This window comes from Trematomus bernacchii, unplaced genomic scaffold, assembly GCF_902827165.1.
Source record: "Trematomus bernacchii unplaced genomic scaffold, fTreBer1.1, whole genome shotgun sequence".
Taxonomy (NCBI): domain Eukaryota; kingdom Metazoa; phylum Chordata; class Actinopteri; order Perciformes; family Nototheniidae; genus Trematomus; species Trematomus bernacchii.
In genome coordinates this window covers 7,612,730-7,627,547 of record NW_022988050.1, presented here as the reverse complement: position 1 = coordinate 7,627,547, position 14,818 = coordinate 7,612,730, and the positions used below count along the sequence as shown (strand labels likewise).

At 44.3% G+C, this 14,818-nt stretch overlaps 1 protein-coding gene across 21 annotated transcripts in view; it reads left to right on the top strand.

The window, feature by feature from the left end:
* tcf7l2 (transcription factor 7 like 2) overlaps nucleotides 1–14,818 on the top strand; it is an 85,351-nt gene that overhangs the window by 19,257 nt on the left and 51,276 nt on the right. For all 21 annotated transcript variants that reach the window (XM_034119256.1, XM_034119255.1, XM_034119254.1 and 18 more), the window contains exon 4: nucleotides 10,417–10,518. In XM_034119256.1, the coding sequence (XP_033975147.1) occupies nucleotides 10,417–10,518 (102 nt within the window). The remainder of the gene's footprint in view (nucleotides 1–10,416; nucleotides 10,519–14,818) is intronic.

The window sequence follows — 14,818 nt, the reverse complement described above, 5'->3', positions numbered from 1 at the left end:
GTAGTCCTCGCTTTTAACGGCACACTGTATATTTATGTCGGGAGGACACAGCCTCTCACCCCCTTGATGTTGGCGAGGCGCTGGGGGGGGGGGGGGGTTGGCGCGAGGTGGAAGTGGAAGTAGGGGAGAGGCTGTCCCGCGTTGCTTGTTGAGGGTGGGGGGAGGAAGGGGGGGGAAGTTGTGAGGGCAACAAACACTGCCTCTCCACCCTATCCCATCCCCTTCCTTTATGCCCAGCCCTCTAGTATCACACCCTATTCTCTGAAACTCGTGTGTGCACTTCCTCCCGCTCTACGTCACACTGCAAGTAACTGGCTGATTGCGTCATGCCCTTGTCATTCATTAGTCACAAAACATCATATTTAGCCACATTCCATGTAAGCTTCCTCTTTTTTTTCCCCCTGCACCCTCTCTGTCTCTCTCTCTCTCTGCCCCCACTCTCTCTCTTTTGGCGTAGACTTTTGCATATATCACGGGCTGGCAGGCTAAGAGCTTGGGACTTCCCCACGCCACACTCCAAGCCTTTGATCCTTTGCTTTGGAGGTAACATCAAAAGGAGAGGCATAGAAAGGCAGCTACTACTGTGAAGTTCAATGTTCAACTTGATGGCTTGGCTGAGGGCTTTTTTTCCTCTCTCCTCCTCTCCCCCCTCTCTCTCCCCCCTCTCTCTCTCACCTCCCTCCCTCCCTCCCTCCCTCCGCTGCATCCCTCAGCTGACAAAAACACACAGTTTGTAGCCAAGGTTTTTTTTGTGTGTGTCTCTGACCTCACCTCCATAGAACCTATCTGGCACAGAACAAGACCTCCTCCCCGTAAAAACTCAGATATACAGATGGTGTACACAAAGATTCAATCATTTTCTTTTTGAAGGTGTGGTAAAAGGGGCAATTCCAGCCCCCGGACCCTCCCTTTCTCACTGTGTGGATAACATGCAGCATCCTATATTGCAGCTGGTTGCATCAATACAACGCCAAAGCAGGCCCTGTGCTGCAGTGGTAGTGGATAGGTAAGCAGGGGGAATAAGGGAATCGCACCATACTGTTTACAGCACGCCCTCTCCCTGTATGGATCCATCCTTACGTCACTTAGCGAAACACAGAAACATTTCAGCGAAGAAAATAGACTTCTCTGTTGTGTTTTTCAGCTGCTTTGGTTGCTGTGTTGACACGGAGCAGAGAAAGTTTGCAATCATTCGTTCACAGGAAAACAAATTTTTCATAATGAAAGCCTTATGCAAACTCTCTAAATTAAGGCAGTCTCCGAGGAAGCCAAGCATTCCAGGTCAAAGCCAGGCTTTTCTGTGGTATATTCAACTGTGCTTAAATGACACCGACTTGATAAGACGATCCAGAAAGCTGAGGTGCTCCACTAAATGCTTTTTCGCCTTTTATGAGCTTCTCTGTCTGACTGTGCCAATTAGCAAAGGCGTGTGGCCTGCTTTTCTTCTCTTTTCCCTGCTCCCAACTCTCTTTCTAGATAGACGCTCTCTATCACGCTCCCGCACATACACACACACACACCACCAAGCACACGTTTGGTGTATCATTAGCTTAGTGTGCGGGGAGGCGTGCGAGCCTGGGCTCTCCCCTGCCTTATCTCCATGTCAATCACAGCGTGTGTGTGAACATCAGTTGTAATGATCTCCATCCAGCCTGTCGGTGCGTGTTAGCGCCTGGCTTCCCTCGCCCCCGGAGCAAGCCGTTCCCTAGCTAATAGATGCAAAATTAAGCTGATCAATAGATGGCCTCAGCTCATTATTGACATGTTATCGCGGCGTGGGATTTTTGTGCGGGGGTTTTATGCAGTGCTAGCTAAGAGATGCAAGGATTGAGGGAAAAAAAGTTAGCCATCTTCCCCAAATGGCTCAGGCCACTTTGTTACAACCCTGCAATAATATTACATTAAGCTAATTTATGCAATCATATGCATGTAATACTTGATATGCTTGAGCCGTTTTCTATTTATATTACTTGTCCTATTGGAAGAGTAATCACCGGCTCAGTGGTAGGAAGTGAGATAGAGACTTTGTAAAACGCCATATTAAAGATTCATCAATAATTGGCATGTGTGCTGCTGTTGGTGTTGCGGGGGAGATGGTGGGGGGCTCTTATGGACGGATCACCACGTGATTGAGCTAAGTGGTAATTAACCATGAGCGAGGTGTGTGTGTGTGTGTGTGTCTTTCTGAGCTTGTGCTTGGAGGTGTGTGTGCATGAAGATACTGCCGTGTGTGTCGGAAAAGGTGGGGATGCAGAGGGTAAGATGCGGGGCTGCATCACTGACAGAGTTGATTTGGAGGTGAGCGCTGAGGCCATGTGGTCAGGTTATGGAGGGACGTGGGGGAGAGCCACCCACACTGGCCCGAGCTACACGGCCGCCTCCCCTGACCCTCCTCAGGTCTTATTGTCATGGAAGCATCTCCCATTTTAATGAGCTCCAATATCCAAGCCCTTATTACTTATTTATTCATTAAGCTACCGTGGCAAAGCAGCAGTACCCCCACTGTGTGAGTGTGCATGTAATTGCTTGTGTGGGATTTTTTTTTCTCTCCCTTCGTTCATGAACGTTATCGTAATAAATACCATGTTGCGTAACAACATCGATAAGTTAGGTTAAAGCTAATTGAACCTAAAATAGATGGCTTAAAGCTGATGAAAAGCCTACATGGCTGGGTTATGAATCCATAACCTGAAATCACATTTGATATTTGAGTTGAAACCCTTAAAATCCTGGGCTTTAGGTATGCTGAGGGAGAAGCCTCATGAATATGGAGCCTGAACTGCTTCAAGGTGTATGTGCAAGTGTGAAAGAAACGCAAAACAGACTGAAGGTTTGTTGGTTTCGTATGATGCGTTTGTGAAGATTAATTGCCTGTTGGTATGTGTGTGTGATGCTTTCAACATGATGCTTTCTGATTGATAAATATGCGTAGGTGGAATTGTGTGATTCTGTGTAGTGTTTTCACAATATCGGAAGTCTTTGTGAAGCCTGAGAGTGTACACATTCTCTCCCTCTGAGGCATGTTTCATAGCTTCCTTATATCCAGTCTACCGTTTAACTAATTCATACTGAACTCTCGCAGAACAAAACCAGACACCCAACATCAAGGGCAGCGTTCAGCTCTCCTCCAGCACAATACCAAATACAGCATTCCCCAGCAGAACGTGGGCGCTGCAATCAGCTTACTTTCCTTCCTTAGCAGAGCTCAGCTGCTGTTCACCTTTTTAACTCTCCCCTCCACGCCCCAAACCCTGCTTCCTGCAAACAAAGGTAAGCATGTGGTGTGTGCATAAGTTGCCCAACCTCTTCTCCTCTTACCCCCTGGCCAGGCCTTGCGTAAGGGGCTCAGACACACCTAGGCTTGTGGATGTGCCTGTTCACTTCCATGTAGCCTGTAAGTAGGTCAGTGTGTACAAGATTCCAACCAGGAAGGTCCAGGACCTGACTTTGGCCTCTGTCAGCCTACTTCTACTGAGCTACAATTTACTATCCCTATTAAATTATACAGAATGTCAGAATGCCCCAAAACCACAATTTATTATGAAAACCCACACTGAAGCAATAGTTCAGGCACATGTTGACATGGATATCAGTAATCTGACAAGATGATGTTTCAAACTCAAGCTGATGCATGTGTGCTAGCCTACAATATAATATGAATACAATACAGTGACAGATTATCTAGAAATGCCGTGTCAAAGGCAACTGATTTGTTTCTCTTTTAACCTTGAAGATGCTTCACGGCTTATCCAAGATGCTCATTAGTTTTCAGAATTGATAAGTGACTAAATGTCCTCAGGACAAAACCAGTATTCCCGTTGCCTTTTGAATAAGTCATTTCAGATATCTTTATAGAAAGAAATGCAGAGAGTTATTTGTTATAAGTACAAACATTTAGTTGTGCTTTTAGCATATTTCTTAGCTTTTATTGACCAGACTGGGCACCATTGATTACTTACTATAATTAATGTGATGACATATCATAGCTTGAGCTGCTTTTTTTTTTACCGTTGCAATAATCATACCTTACATATAACCCATTCAGTTGGTCACCCGAGTGGTCATGAATGCCACTGAAGGCAAGTTTTATTTGTGTCCGAGTATTGGAAAAGCAAGAAAGAGTCACTCGGATAGAGGAGTATCTCTCACCTGAAAGCCGAGGCATTCTGCAGCTGAGCCTGATGCTAAAGGTGCCAGAGCGCCTGTTCATTAGCGGGGCTGACGGAAGACCAGCCAGCTCCTGCTGGCCTTCACCCTCCCTGCCACAATATTTATAGAGCAGCCAAGAGATACTCTTAATGACACAGGGAAAGGGACAGTGGGAAAGGGGGGGAGGGGGTGCAAATGCCAGAAATGGAACGGTGTTTACTTTCTGAGGCTTGTTGAGAAGTTGGTGGGTTTTACACTGTATTCATGTCACCCTAACACTTCCTTTAAAATCTTTTCAGACTGTGTATGTCGTTTTTGTTATAGTCTATCATCATCCAATCAATCTAATTGAAGGTAGTGAAGTACATTAAAAAAAATCTTTTGACTAAAAAAACTATTTTGTGTCCTCAAGTTGTAGACAGATTTGTTGTCGGTTACATGTTGCGCAATCCTTTGAAACTTTTTAGGTCAATCGGCTGGTGTTTGAACACCACATTTGTCCACACTTGCTAAGTAAACAGTGTCAGAGCAAAGCCATACTTTTCTCATGAACTAGTGTTTAAGAGAGCGAAACTAACTTCCAGAAGAGGCCAGATAAAAGTCAAGTGTTCATTGAAAAAAGTATAATAGAATCCTACCAAACTGGTTAAAATGTAGACTGAACCAGGAAGAAGAAGACTGAAGTTATTTCTGAAATATTAACAACAGGAGTTGTTTCTCCTGGCCCATTTCACCGATGGGTTAGTAAAGTCTGAGTTGGGTGGAGAGGAATTAAAGGTCATTTGCGAATGGCATGGAAAAAAAGGCTTATGAAAAGTGTCAGGTTGAGTTTTTATGCAAGAAGGGGAGTTTGAGGTGGAGGTGGAGATAGTTGGCAAAGGGAGTAGGGGAACAGGAGGTGAGGAGGGGAGGTTTTGGATCAGGTCGGCGGCCCCAGTGCTGTCAGGGCCAGTGGAACCCCCAAGCGGATCTGGCTTTGGAGTAAATATGGGCCCAGCGGACCCCTTCCTGCCCCAGGGCACACAAACCCCAGGCCTTCCCACATTCCACTTTTATTTTCCTGGTTGCAAAATGCCTCTGGCTATCAGAGCAGGTGGGGTATTTTTTCTTTTCTTTAATATTAACTCATAAAATGTGCATTAGTAGAACCAAAGCAGCCATGATGGGCCCTCTTGTGTCTGCAACTTTCTTCCAGTTTTGTCAAGGTATTCTTGCTATTTGCTCTACAGTCAACCAATTCTTCAAAAGAACATTACTGAACACAGAAACCGAAACAACAATGTATATAGCTCAGTGGGCTAGTTATTTCTTTTTTAATTAGGTAGATTTCAAAGTGTCTGTGTTGCATTAGGCTTCTCCCTCCCCCTATTACAGAAAATGACTGCCCCTTCCTCAACAAATTACGTGTTTGTATAAGCACGCAATTGCTTTTTCTCTGGCACCTGTGAGTGAGGACAAAGACTGCCGGTAATATCCGCAGCAGATCAAGATAATATGCTCAGCTCTTGTTTTTAAAGGGATAAAATTGTAGTCAAACTGGATGGACTAATCTTTTAAGCTTGGTGCAGTTTACTTGCAGAGCTTTGAATGGGCTCCCTTTTACTAGCCTTGATCATTTCAGACTTAAATAAAGCTCTTTAGAGTAGAGGTCTGATTGGTTTAATCTGCAAGCTGTCAATCCCATCTCTGAGCGCTCTCCCAGAGGAGCTGCCAGGGCTGTCCACCAGAGTATGTTCAAATGTAGGTGAGCATTGTTGTTTAGGTGTGAATGGTTGAGTAAGCATGTCGGGGGGGGGGGGGTCGCTGTGAATGTACACGTGTCATCTGTAAACGTTGTCAATGACGCCTGTGTAAAGCTATGTCATGTCTGTCATTATGTTATGAGGCCACAGATGGGCCGAAGATCTGCTGGACTCTCTACAGCAACACCCAGTATCCATATGCTAACTCTAAACCCAAGCTGCTATCTGTCTCTCTGCCTTTGCCTGCCTCCCCCCCCCCCCCCCCCATTCTCACATTGCTCACATGGACGGGATGCCTGCTGGAGCCCCAGTGGTCCTCATCATCTGTCCCCTGGTTCCCTGCTGGAAGTGTTTTGGAGCCACATTGGCACATAATGAGCTCTGTTTGTTTGATTGGTCTGAAGCCCTCTGCTCTTAATCCAAAACAAAACGAACAAGCCATGTGATGGCTGCTGCTCCGATAAACACATCAGACTGGGGCTTGATTAGAAAAAAAAGCTGGTTGTTGACCAGAAACTGGCATAACAATCCTGCACTTTCCTTGTCTCTCATTCTCAATAAAACATTTATGAGTAAGACCCCCCCTCCCCCATTCTTTGTCAATAGCACATATTGACGTTTGGTTAATGTTTGATAGGATGTGGAACAAATGGTTTATATTTAGGTAGGATCAGAGTCCAGCACTGGTACCAAGTTTTAAGCCAAATAGCCTCCGTGCCAGCTTGTTGAATTAGTAACAACAGTGGTGAGAGCCGGTGTGTGCAGACGTGTGAGGATGATGTGTGAGCGCTCAGGATGCCCCTCGAATTGTCTCCAGTCCACTTCCCCTCTGCCACGAGCTGTGACATCGGGACCAAGGCCCCAGCTTGTTTTCACTGCGATGACAGTCAGTGTGGATCTGGGTTAACACTCTGTAGCTCATAACATGCCAGACCTTGGTACAGCAGCAGTAACTCACATATGCGTGAGTAGTCCAGCATGCAAATAGAAAGCACCTGCTCGAACTTAGTATAGTAAAAAGAAGAATTTTGCCAATAGAGTTTGAGTAAAATGCCAAATTGGTTTGGTTTGGTCTTCAATGTAACGATAAATCTGCGCTTTGGACAAATTGGTCCTGAAGGTCTGCAGGAAAGACAATTTGAAGACATCACCTTGGGACCTTTGGCCCTGGGAACAGGCATGTTTTCTGACAGATTTGTATAGACGAATGGTTAAATGAAAAAAGAAGATACAAAATAATCAATAAGGAAAATAATCATTAGTCATAGGCCCATGTAAACAACTCCCACCCCCCACCACCAGCCCCCTTCTTTTGCTTGGGAAAGCAGTATAGGAGGGGAAAATCGGAACAGTGAGAGTGAGTTCATCCCTCTGTAAGGATTTAGAGGACTCCCTTGTCTTTCACTTCATCAGAGACAATTGAGTCATTCAGCTCCCATTGTGGGTCTGGCCTGGCGTGGAGGGGCACTGGGTAAGGGAAAAGAAAGGGGGGAGGCTGAAAGGGAGAAGGAGAAGCCGTCTGCTGCACAACCCGAAGCCAGCACAGTCACTGGGTGGCTCTTACAGGGTGGGGGTCTGTCAAGGGGGGCGTTTTAGTGTTTGTGTGTGTGTGTGTGTGGGAGGAGGGCAGGAAGAGAGACAGAGGAGAAGAGAGAGTTATCCTGGAACTCCGGAGCAATTTGTCACATTGGAATGGCTCTTGAGTTACCCGGGGGGCCCCCCTCATAGCGGGAGAGTTTTCAGGTCGCAGAGTGGGGAACAGGGAGGGGTTTGGAGCAGCAGAGAGGGGTCAGAGGTCATGGCCTACTCAAGCCCAGGCGGTGCGTCGGTTAGCGGATGGGGGCGGAGGAAGAGGAAGGAGGCCAAGAAAGGGGGTGGTCGGAAAGCCCGGTGCTTGCTGGGACTCCGTTTTCTTTGGCATGCTTGTGAAACCTGCAGGAGAGATTAGTGTGTGAGAACATTTGTAATAGCAGGGCTGAAGTGGAGCCACTTGTCGGGGCATGCGCTGCGGCACCCTCCCTGTCCGTAGTCTTTCAGTGTCTCTCTGCCACAGTCGGGTGTCACCTTCACGCTCCGTGCCCACCTTCTCAGAGCGTCCTCTGGCCTGACCTCTTCTCCGGCTGCAGCTGTGTATGAATACTTGCATGTGTGAGCATGTGTGCACACGCACATGCAATGGCAGGACTTTCCCATGACTGTATTTACATCTACCCCCCTTCTCTACCCAACTGCCTCGCCTTCTAGCCCCCCCACCCTCCCCGGCACCAATGGACACTGTCTTGAATTACCTCATGGATGACAACAGCCCAGTCACTCTCTTCCTTGTCTTTTACTGTTACAACACCACCCCCGTCTTCTCCTCCTCCTCTCCCTCCTTCATGGCAATTAATACCCAGTGTGGGGGGTCCATAAAAAACCCACAAGACTACAACTCTGGAGTTTTTTTTACAACCTTTCCTTTTTCCACTCTCAGGACATACAAACGAGCATAAACAAACTCCGTTTTTTAGCAATAAAAACCATCTTGGAGTCATAAATGAGTGGTAGCTGTGGAGAAAGACCAGGCAGCAAACCGTTTTTTCCCTCGCATAGGCTGTAACCGAGGACATGGAGTCAATAACTCCCTCCAGCGTCTACCACTGGCAGGCACCCCACAGTGAACTCTTCGCTAATTACCACTGATTTAGACACAGTCTCAGGAAGGGTCGCGACACACTCACTCTCTGACTAGCTCTGAAACACACACACAGCACACAGACACACACCCGGCCTCACATGCGTAGAAACTCGCTGTCACCATTAGTGGATGGCAGTACAAATAAATGTCATCTAATATACCTGCATTGGTAAACAACTGCCAAACTGGACTATGATTGCACTGTTTTCATTTATTAAACAGCAATGCCTTACATTTTACTCGCCATGTGTCAAAATGTGATCCTGGGTTCTGAGCCAATAATGATGGTGAGATAATTATGCAATGTAACAGGATTTCATGAACCTTTCTTAGGTCTTGTGTCATAACTGCAAAGAGGGACATGATCTCAATCACTCGTAAGTGAAAAGGATTCAGATAGCATCTTCAAGTAATTCCAAACATGTGTAAAGGCAGTCCGAAGTTCAGATGAGATATGATCATGCTAAAGGTGCAAATGGAATCATGGTCCTGGAAACCTTTAGTATCAGTTCATCTGTCGGACTGTCTTTAGGGGAATACTGTTGTGTAATAGCAGCACACATATGAATGAACATTTTCATTTCTTTATTAAGTTATCAAGTATCTTTGGCACAAAAGTTACAAAACCGGATTTTTGTATTTATTAGCCAGCACCAAATGTTGTTCCTGGTCTTCCATGTGGTTCCTTGAGACATATACAACATTTAAGTTTACTTTAAAAAAAAAAAATGCTTGGCCAGGAGATGGTTTTTAACTACCGGTTTCCTTGGTGGTTGAGTCAAACAGTTAATTTCAGGCCACTGAGGTTAATATTTGAATGTGAGGGATGTCCTGCTGCCTAAGTAGTTTCCCTTCTTCACATGTTTTAGGTCATTCAACTCTCAGTACGGTACCCATTCCTAAGGCCTCAGAGCTGACACAGCAGCTGTGACCTTTTTACCTCGAACTAGGTGGCCGTGACATTGACACGCAGTCTGCACTACATACTTTAGCAAACACCAGGCAGTCCATGGCTGACATGTCTGAAGAGAATTGGCTGTATAGTCACAGAGTCATTTCCCTTTCATATAAATATGCGCAAAAGTGTTTATTTTTGTATTTGGGTATTTTTGAAGGAATATGTGAAGATGAAGACATTAACCTTGGAGTGCTAGTGTAAACCATTCAAGGTAGAGTCAGCAAAGCACGTCATCAAATTTAGAAGGACTCCACCCAGTTTATAACAGACAGATGTTTCTCATGACCCTCGTTTCTGCTTATCTGTTTTTCCTGTGTGTGTGTGTGAGAGAGAGAAAGAGGGAGAGACTTTTGATAGAGCCCAAGTCAATCATTAATGTGAGCCGTCAGGAGGCTTAAACCCAGAGGAGTGGAGTCAGACGCCACACTTTAACCTTTTTATGGGTTCCAATAAAAAGTCTGACAACATTTATGACATTAGGTCATCTCAAAGCCATGAGTTTAGTACAGTACTACCTTTGACCTCTGCCCTCCCCCAACTCCAAATGAGTTACTTAATGCAATCCAAAGTCACTAGTAAGCTACTTTACAAAAGAAGGAATTACCTTTTGTTCTAAAATACCTGCTCACTGAGTCTGGCTACCAAAGAACTACCTGTTTTATGCTGTATTTATTTATGATAATACTACTGTGTGTACCCATACTGGACTCTCATATACATGCTTGAGGCCGTCCTCACCCCATCCACCTTTTAGATCTGGATGTTTTTGAGTTTCCACACCAATGTCAAGAAATGTCTTATTTTTTTGTTGTTCTTTTTGGTTTTTGCTTTCTGCATTGTTAACATGTTTGCTTTCTTTCTTTCCATTCTGTTTCCTTTCTACCATTCAGTACCTACAGATGAAATGGCCCCTGCTAGATGTTCAACAAGGAGGTCTTCAAAGTAGACAAGCACTTAAAGATGCCAGGTCCCCGTCACCGGCACACATCGTTGTAAGTAGAACTCCGCCCGGTACTTTTCTTCTTTCACCAGCTCTTCTTCCCTTATGCATGACAGACAGACAAACAAACCCTGCTTTTCTTCTCTTACCCATACCTCTTCAGTGTTAAAGCCTCCCCTTGTCCCCATAAGTGGATGTTTTGACTAGAAAATGCACATTTGTTTGCATTTCCCCTTAAATCACAGTCACTAACGCACCCAGACAGTTTTATGTAAACTTGTTATTTTATAAGTGCACATTTTGACATGGAGAAGTGTTGTGAATCCCAGAAAAAAAAAAGAGCTTATGTCTGTTAGTGAGTGATCAGGAGGCAAATGTCAATGGGGGTTGCCACTGTGGCAGGCGCAGCAGTTGTTCTTTGGACAGCAACACCACCTGTAATCCCAGAGAGAAATGATAACCCAGCCCAGCCTCTTTCTGAGCTGTTATGTTGACAACTTTTTCAAGAGAATGGGCTAATGCTGGTCTTTTAACATATCGTATTTGAGGAAAGTGTGGGCGTTCCTTCAACATTGATTACCCTATTCATGGAGTTGGAGGAGTAGTCTGGCAGGAGAGTTGGCTGGACAGCCATAGGGGCACACGCAGCACATGCACAACACAGAGCATCCACCACTGGCATGTCAATATCTGAGAGGCAAGCAGCGCTAGAATGAACAATTGAGTATAAACTTAGTCGTTAGCTAAAGGCGGAACGTTTTTCAAGAGGTCAATGGAAAAGTTGAAGGTAGGGAAGGTGTACGTATGTGGTCACAGGGTTAGCACGAACAAATCAATGAGAGTGGGGATTGAGCAGAATTAGTGAGGTGATCATGAATGCCCTGGGCCATTATTGGCACAGTTGTTACTTTTGTCTTGGAGTCAGGCATCTTCTACATATTGTTATGAAAATGAACATTTGAAAAGCACATAACTATTTGAGATTGAGAAACCTTCCAAGTTTGTTTGCTCATGAATACAATATCTCCTGTAGTAACCCTCGAGCTGGAGCTAATAATACACGGCTGACCCTTTGTGTTTAAGCACTCTACGAAGCAATGCAGTTAGTAGTCGTCGCGGCTGTGGAGCTCGCACAGAAGGTAGCAAAGATTTTGTATCACACAAATTACACTGTCGAGACAGAGTGTCCCTCTGAGTCGCATTTGACATTTGATCAGTTGAGTTACTTTTATGGTCTGTAATAAATACCATTTTGAACAGTTACTCAAAAGTTGGCAAGCCGAGGCCTCCTTGGTATTTTGCCCATTTAAGTTAAGCACGTCTTAAAATAGCAGGAGTCGACAAGGCTGTTTATTTGAAACAGAAACCTTGTCAAAAGTTGTGTTTTAAGACAAAGAGCTAGCGATGACAGCGTTATACTGAACAAAACAAGCCCAGCTAAGGCCCTCCTTATCTTTCTCTGCGATGCTCGTGTTATTTATATACCAAAGAGTTCAGGGGCCTCTTCTTACTCTGTTATTTTAGGAGAGGCTGAGAAATGAGTTCCAACTCCTATGAAGTCATTAAACTGGTTGTTGGCAAAAAAAGCTGCAGGTAAATACTTGAGGTTTCATCCTGCTATGACTCATACGGCTGTAAATACTTACTACCTCACATCCACTTAACTCCTGCTGTACGATTCCCTTTTAAATGAGCTTTGAGAATAACACATTAAGAGTAATCATTGCAGCTCCAACTTGCATTAGTTGCATGATTTAATCTTTGCTGTAATATATATCTATATCTACAGTATATACTGTATATATATATATATATAAAACATTTTTTATTTGTATTAGGTTGCTCAAAAGCAAGTTAGCTCACATGATCTTAAACACTTCTGTGTTTTATTATTGGCAAAATAAATTCAAGCATCTATTTTTCCCAATGCAACACTAACAGGCTCAGAACAAAGGTGCAACACCAAAACAGAAAACTGGCTGTGGGGCAAAAACTTACTTGAAACAACTAAGATGGACAACCAGTCAGATATTTTAACTTGCACATTGCAGGATAACAGACCCTTTCTCAATAGCACAATGTAGTTACTTTACCTATTGACTATAATCAAAATATTGTATATTGTGTATATATACAAGTATATGTTAGGTGTAATAGATTAGCAATCAAACCACCAAAAGCGACAGAGACATTCAAATGACCTGTTCATTTAAAAACACCATATTATGCAAGCCTTCATTGGATTTCTCACATTTTATCAACACTGTTGGGCCTTGGGCCAATGAGTAACTTATTAGATATGGTCACGATAGGGATCTGAGGATTCTGCCTGAAGTTGGGAATTTAAGCAACAACTGAAAATGAAGTCAAGAGACTCGTCCAAACTCAAAAGTTGTCTTTGCGGGGTCAAAAAACTGTTGGATTTGGTGATAAATAACTCCGTATCTAAAATTGTAATGAACCTTCTAGTTTTTTTTCTTTCTTTGGGCTTTAGTTCTTAGATGAAAACAGAAGCAAAAGCAGAATTGACGAGTGGGAGCACTGTTAAACTGACATTGTGATTAGTACTGACACTGATCAATATGAGAGAATATATTGTAATATTTGTGGTCATATTGCCCAGCCCTAGTGTGATCTGTTTGATAGAGTACACAGGCTGGTAAGATCAGAGGCATTGCAGCATCGCTGCCTAGGCGCACATCTCGCTGTTAGCACCGAGTGATACAATTGAATGTGAAATGCAGCTTGTATAGTTGCCGCCCCTGCCATCCCGCTCCAGCACCCACCTCTGACTGAGAAGGAATTGTGATTGAATGTTTCCCTGGTTTGCATCATACTGGCTGTTGTACATATAGAAAAGACAGATTACGGTAGACAGCATCATGAATGCCAATAATAACTCCACATGGACTCCCACTGGTCTCGCTCAATCAGTCAAGCCATTTTATTTATTTTTTAGTGGAAGATGTAGGCATACATGTTCCAGTACGTGATCCCCTTATCAATAAATAGGGCTGTAAACAGTAGTTGGTTTTTCGTATACCAATGCAAAGGAACACCTTGATCTCTCTAGCGGGAGTGGAAGTTAGATGCTCCAGCAGTGATAAGAAGACCCAGATTGACCTACTAGATAACAGCAATCTGAAGCCTGAGTGACCCTGAGTGAGTTGAAACGACAATAAAAAAGACAGTGAGAGATGGAGGGAGGGATACAGATGTCTGTAGATAAGGCCTGTTAGAAAGTTGTGGCGGAGGAGAAAGATGGAAGAGAGATGGACAGGGACGGAGGTGCAGACAGGCGGTCTCATTTCTGTCTGGAAGGCTCAGTCGAGGTGGAATGCTGGAGGATCAGCTGAGAAAAAGAGGAAGTGACCTCACGCAGGCCGGTCTTTCGGAGGGCACGCTGTATGCCCCTGTTTACCATGCCCTCAAAGGGGGCCACGCAAGACCCTTTGAAGTGCCTGACCACCCCGCAGGCAGTCTCAAAAGCTGCCGCCGCTGAACTTTTATGCCATTGGCTAAAAGTTATTCAATATTTATCCATCTATTGATGTGTATTTTTTGAGGGAGAGACTCCAAGAAATATTTGTATGCTTCACACAGTCCCTGAAGGAAAGATCATAAACAGTACTTGCTTTGTCAACTTGCCTTTCATTGTGATTTAATTTGACACGTATACTTAGCAGGAAGTTGTTTAAAGCATATGGTCAAATGTTATAAGTGGTGTGTATTCTTTTTGTTATTACCCCACTATTTTCAAGAAAGTGATTATTAGATTAACCCAGTAACAACAACAAAAATACCGCACCAGATTGTTTGGTGTGTGTGTGTGTGTGTGTGTGTGTGTGTTGATAGCATCAACATAAGTGCAGTTACATATGTTGGTAAGTTATGACATCATTTGGCTGAAGGGCACAATATACACTAAATATATTAGCATTTAAAAATATTAAGTATTTATTACTGAATGAGATTTCTGAAGTTGTCGTTCGGGGAATTGGGGCAGAAACATGCAAATGATAAACGCATACACACAGACAAACTACTTTCCTGACATTCACGTGCATACACACACACACACACACACACACATGCACACACACACAGCCTTAGAGTCTAGAGCCTAGCCCTGGTCGAACAATGTCTCCATTGTTTTGTAAGCTTTCACTGGCAGCAGGGGACGGCTGGAGTGTTAACCATTTCCCAACTGCGCCTCACTGTGTGTTATTGTGTGTGCGTGTGTGTGTCAGAGGTAGTGAAGCATGGGCACAGGGATGAAGAGAGGGAGGGCACTTGCTCCAAGTGTATGGTAATTAGTGTGGAGGAAGTGATGGAATCTGGCCATTTTTATG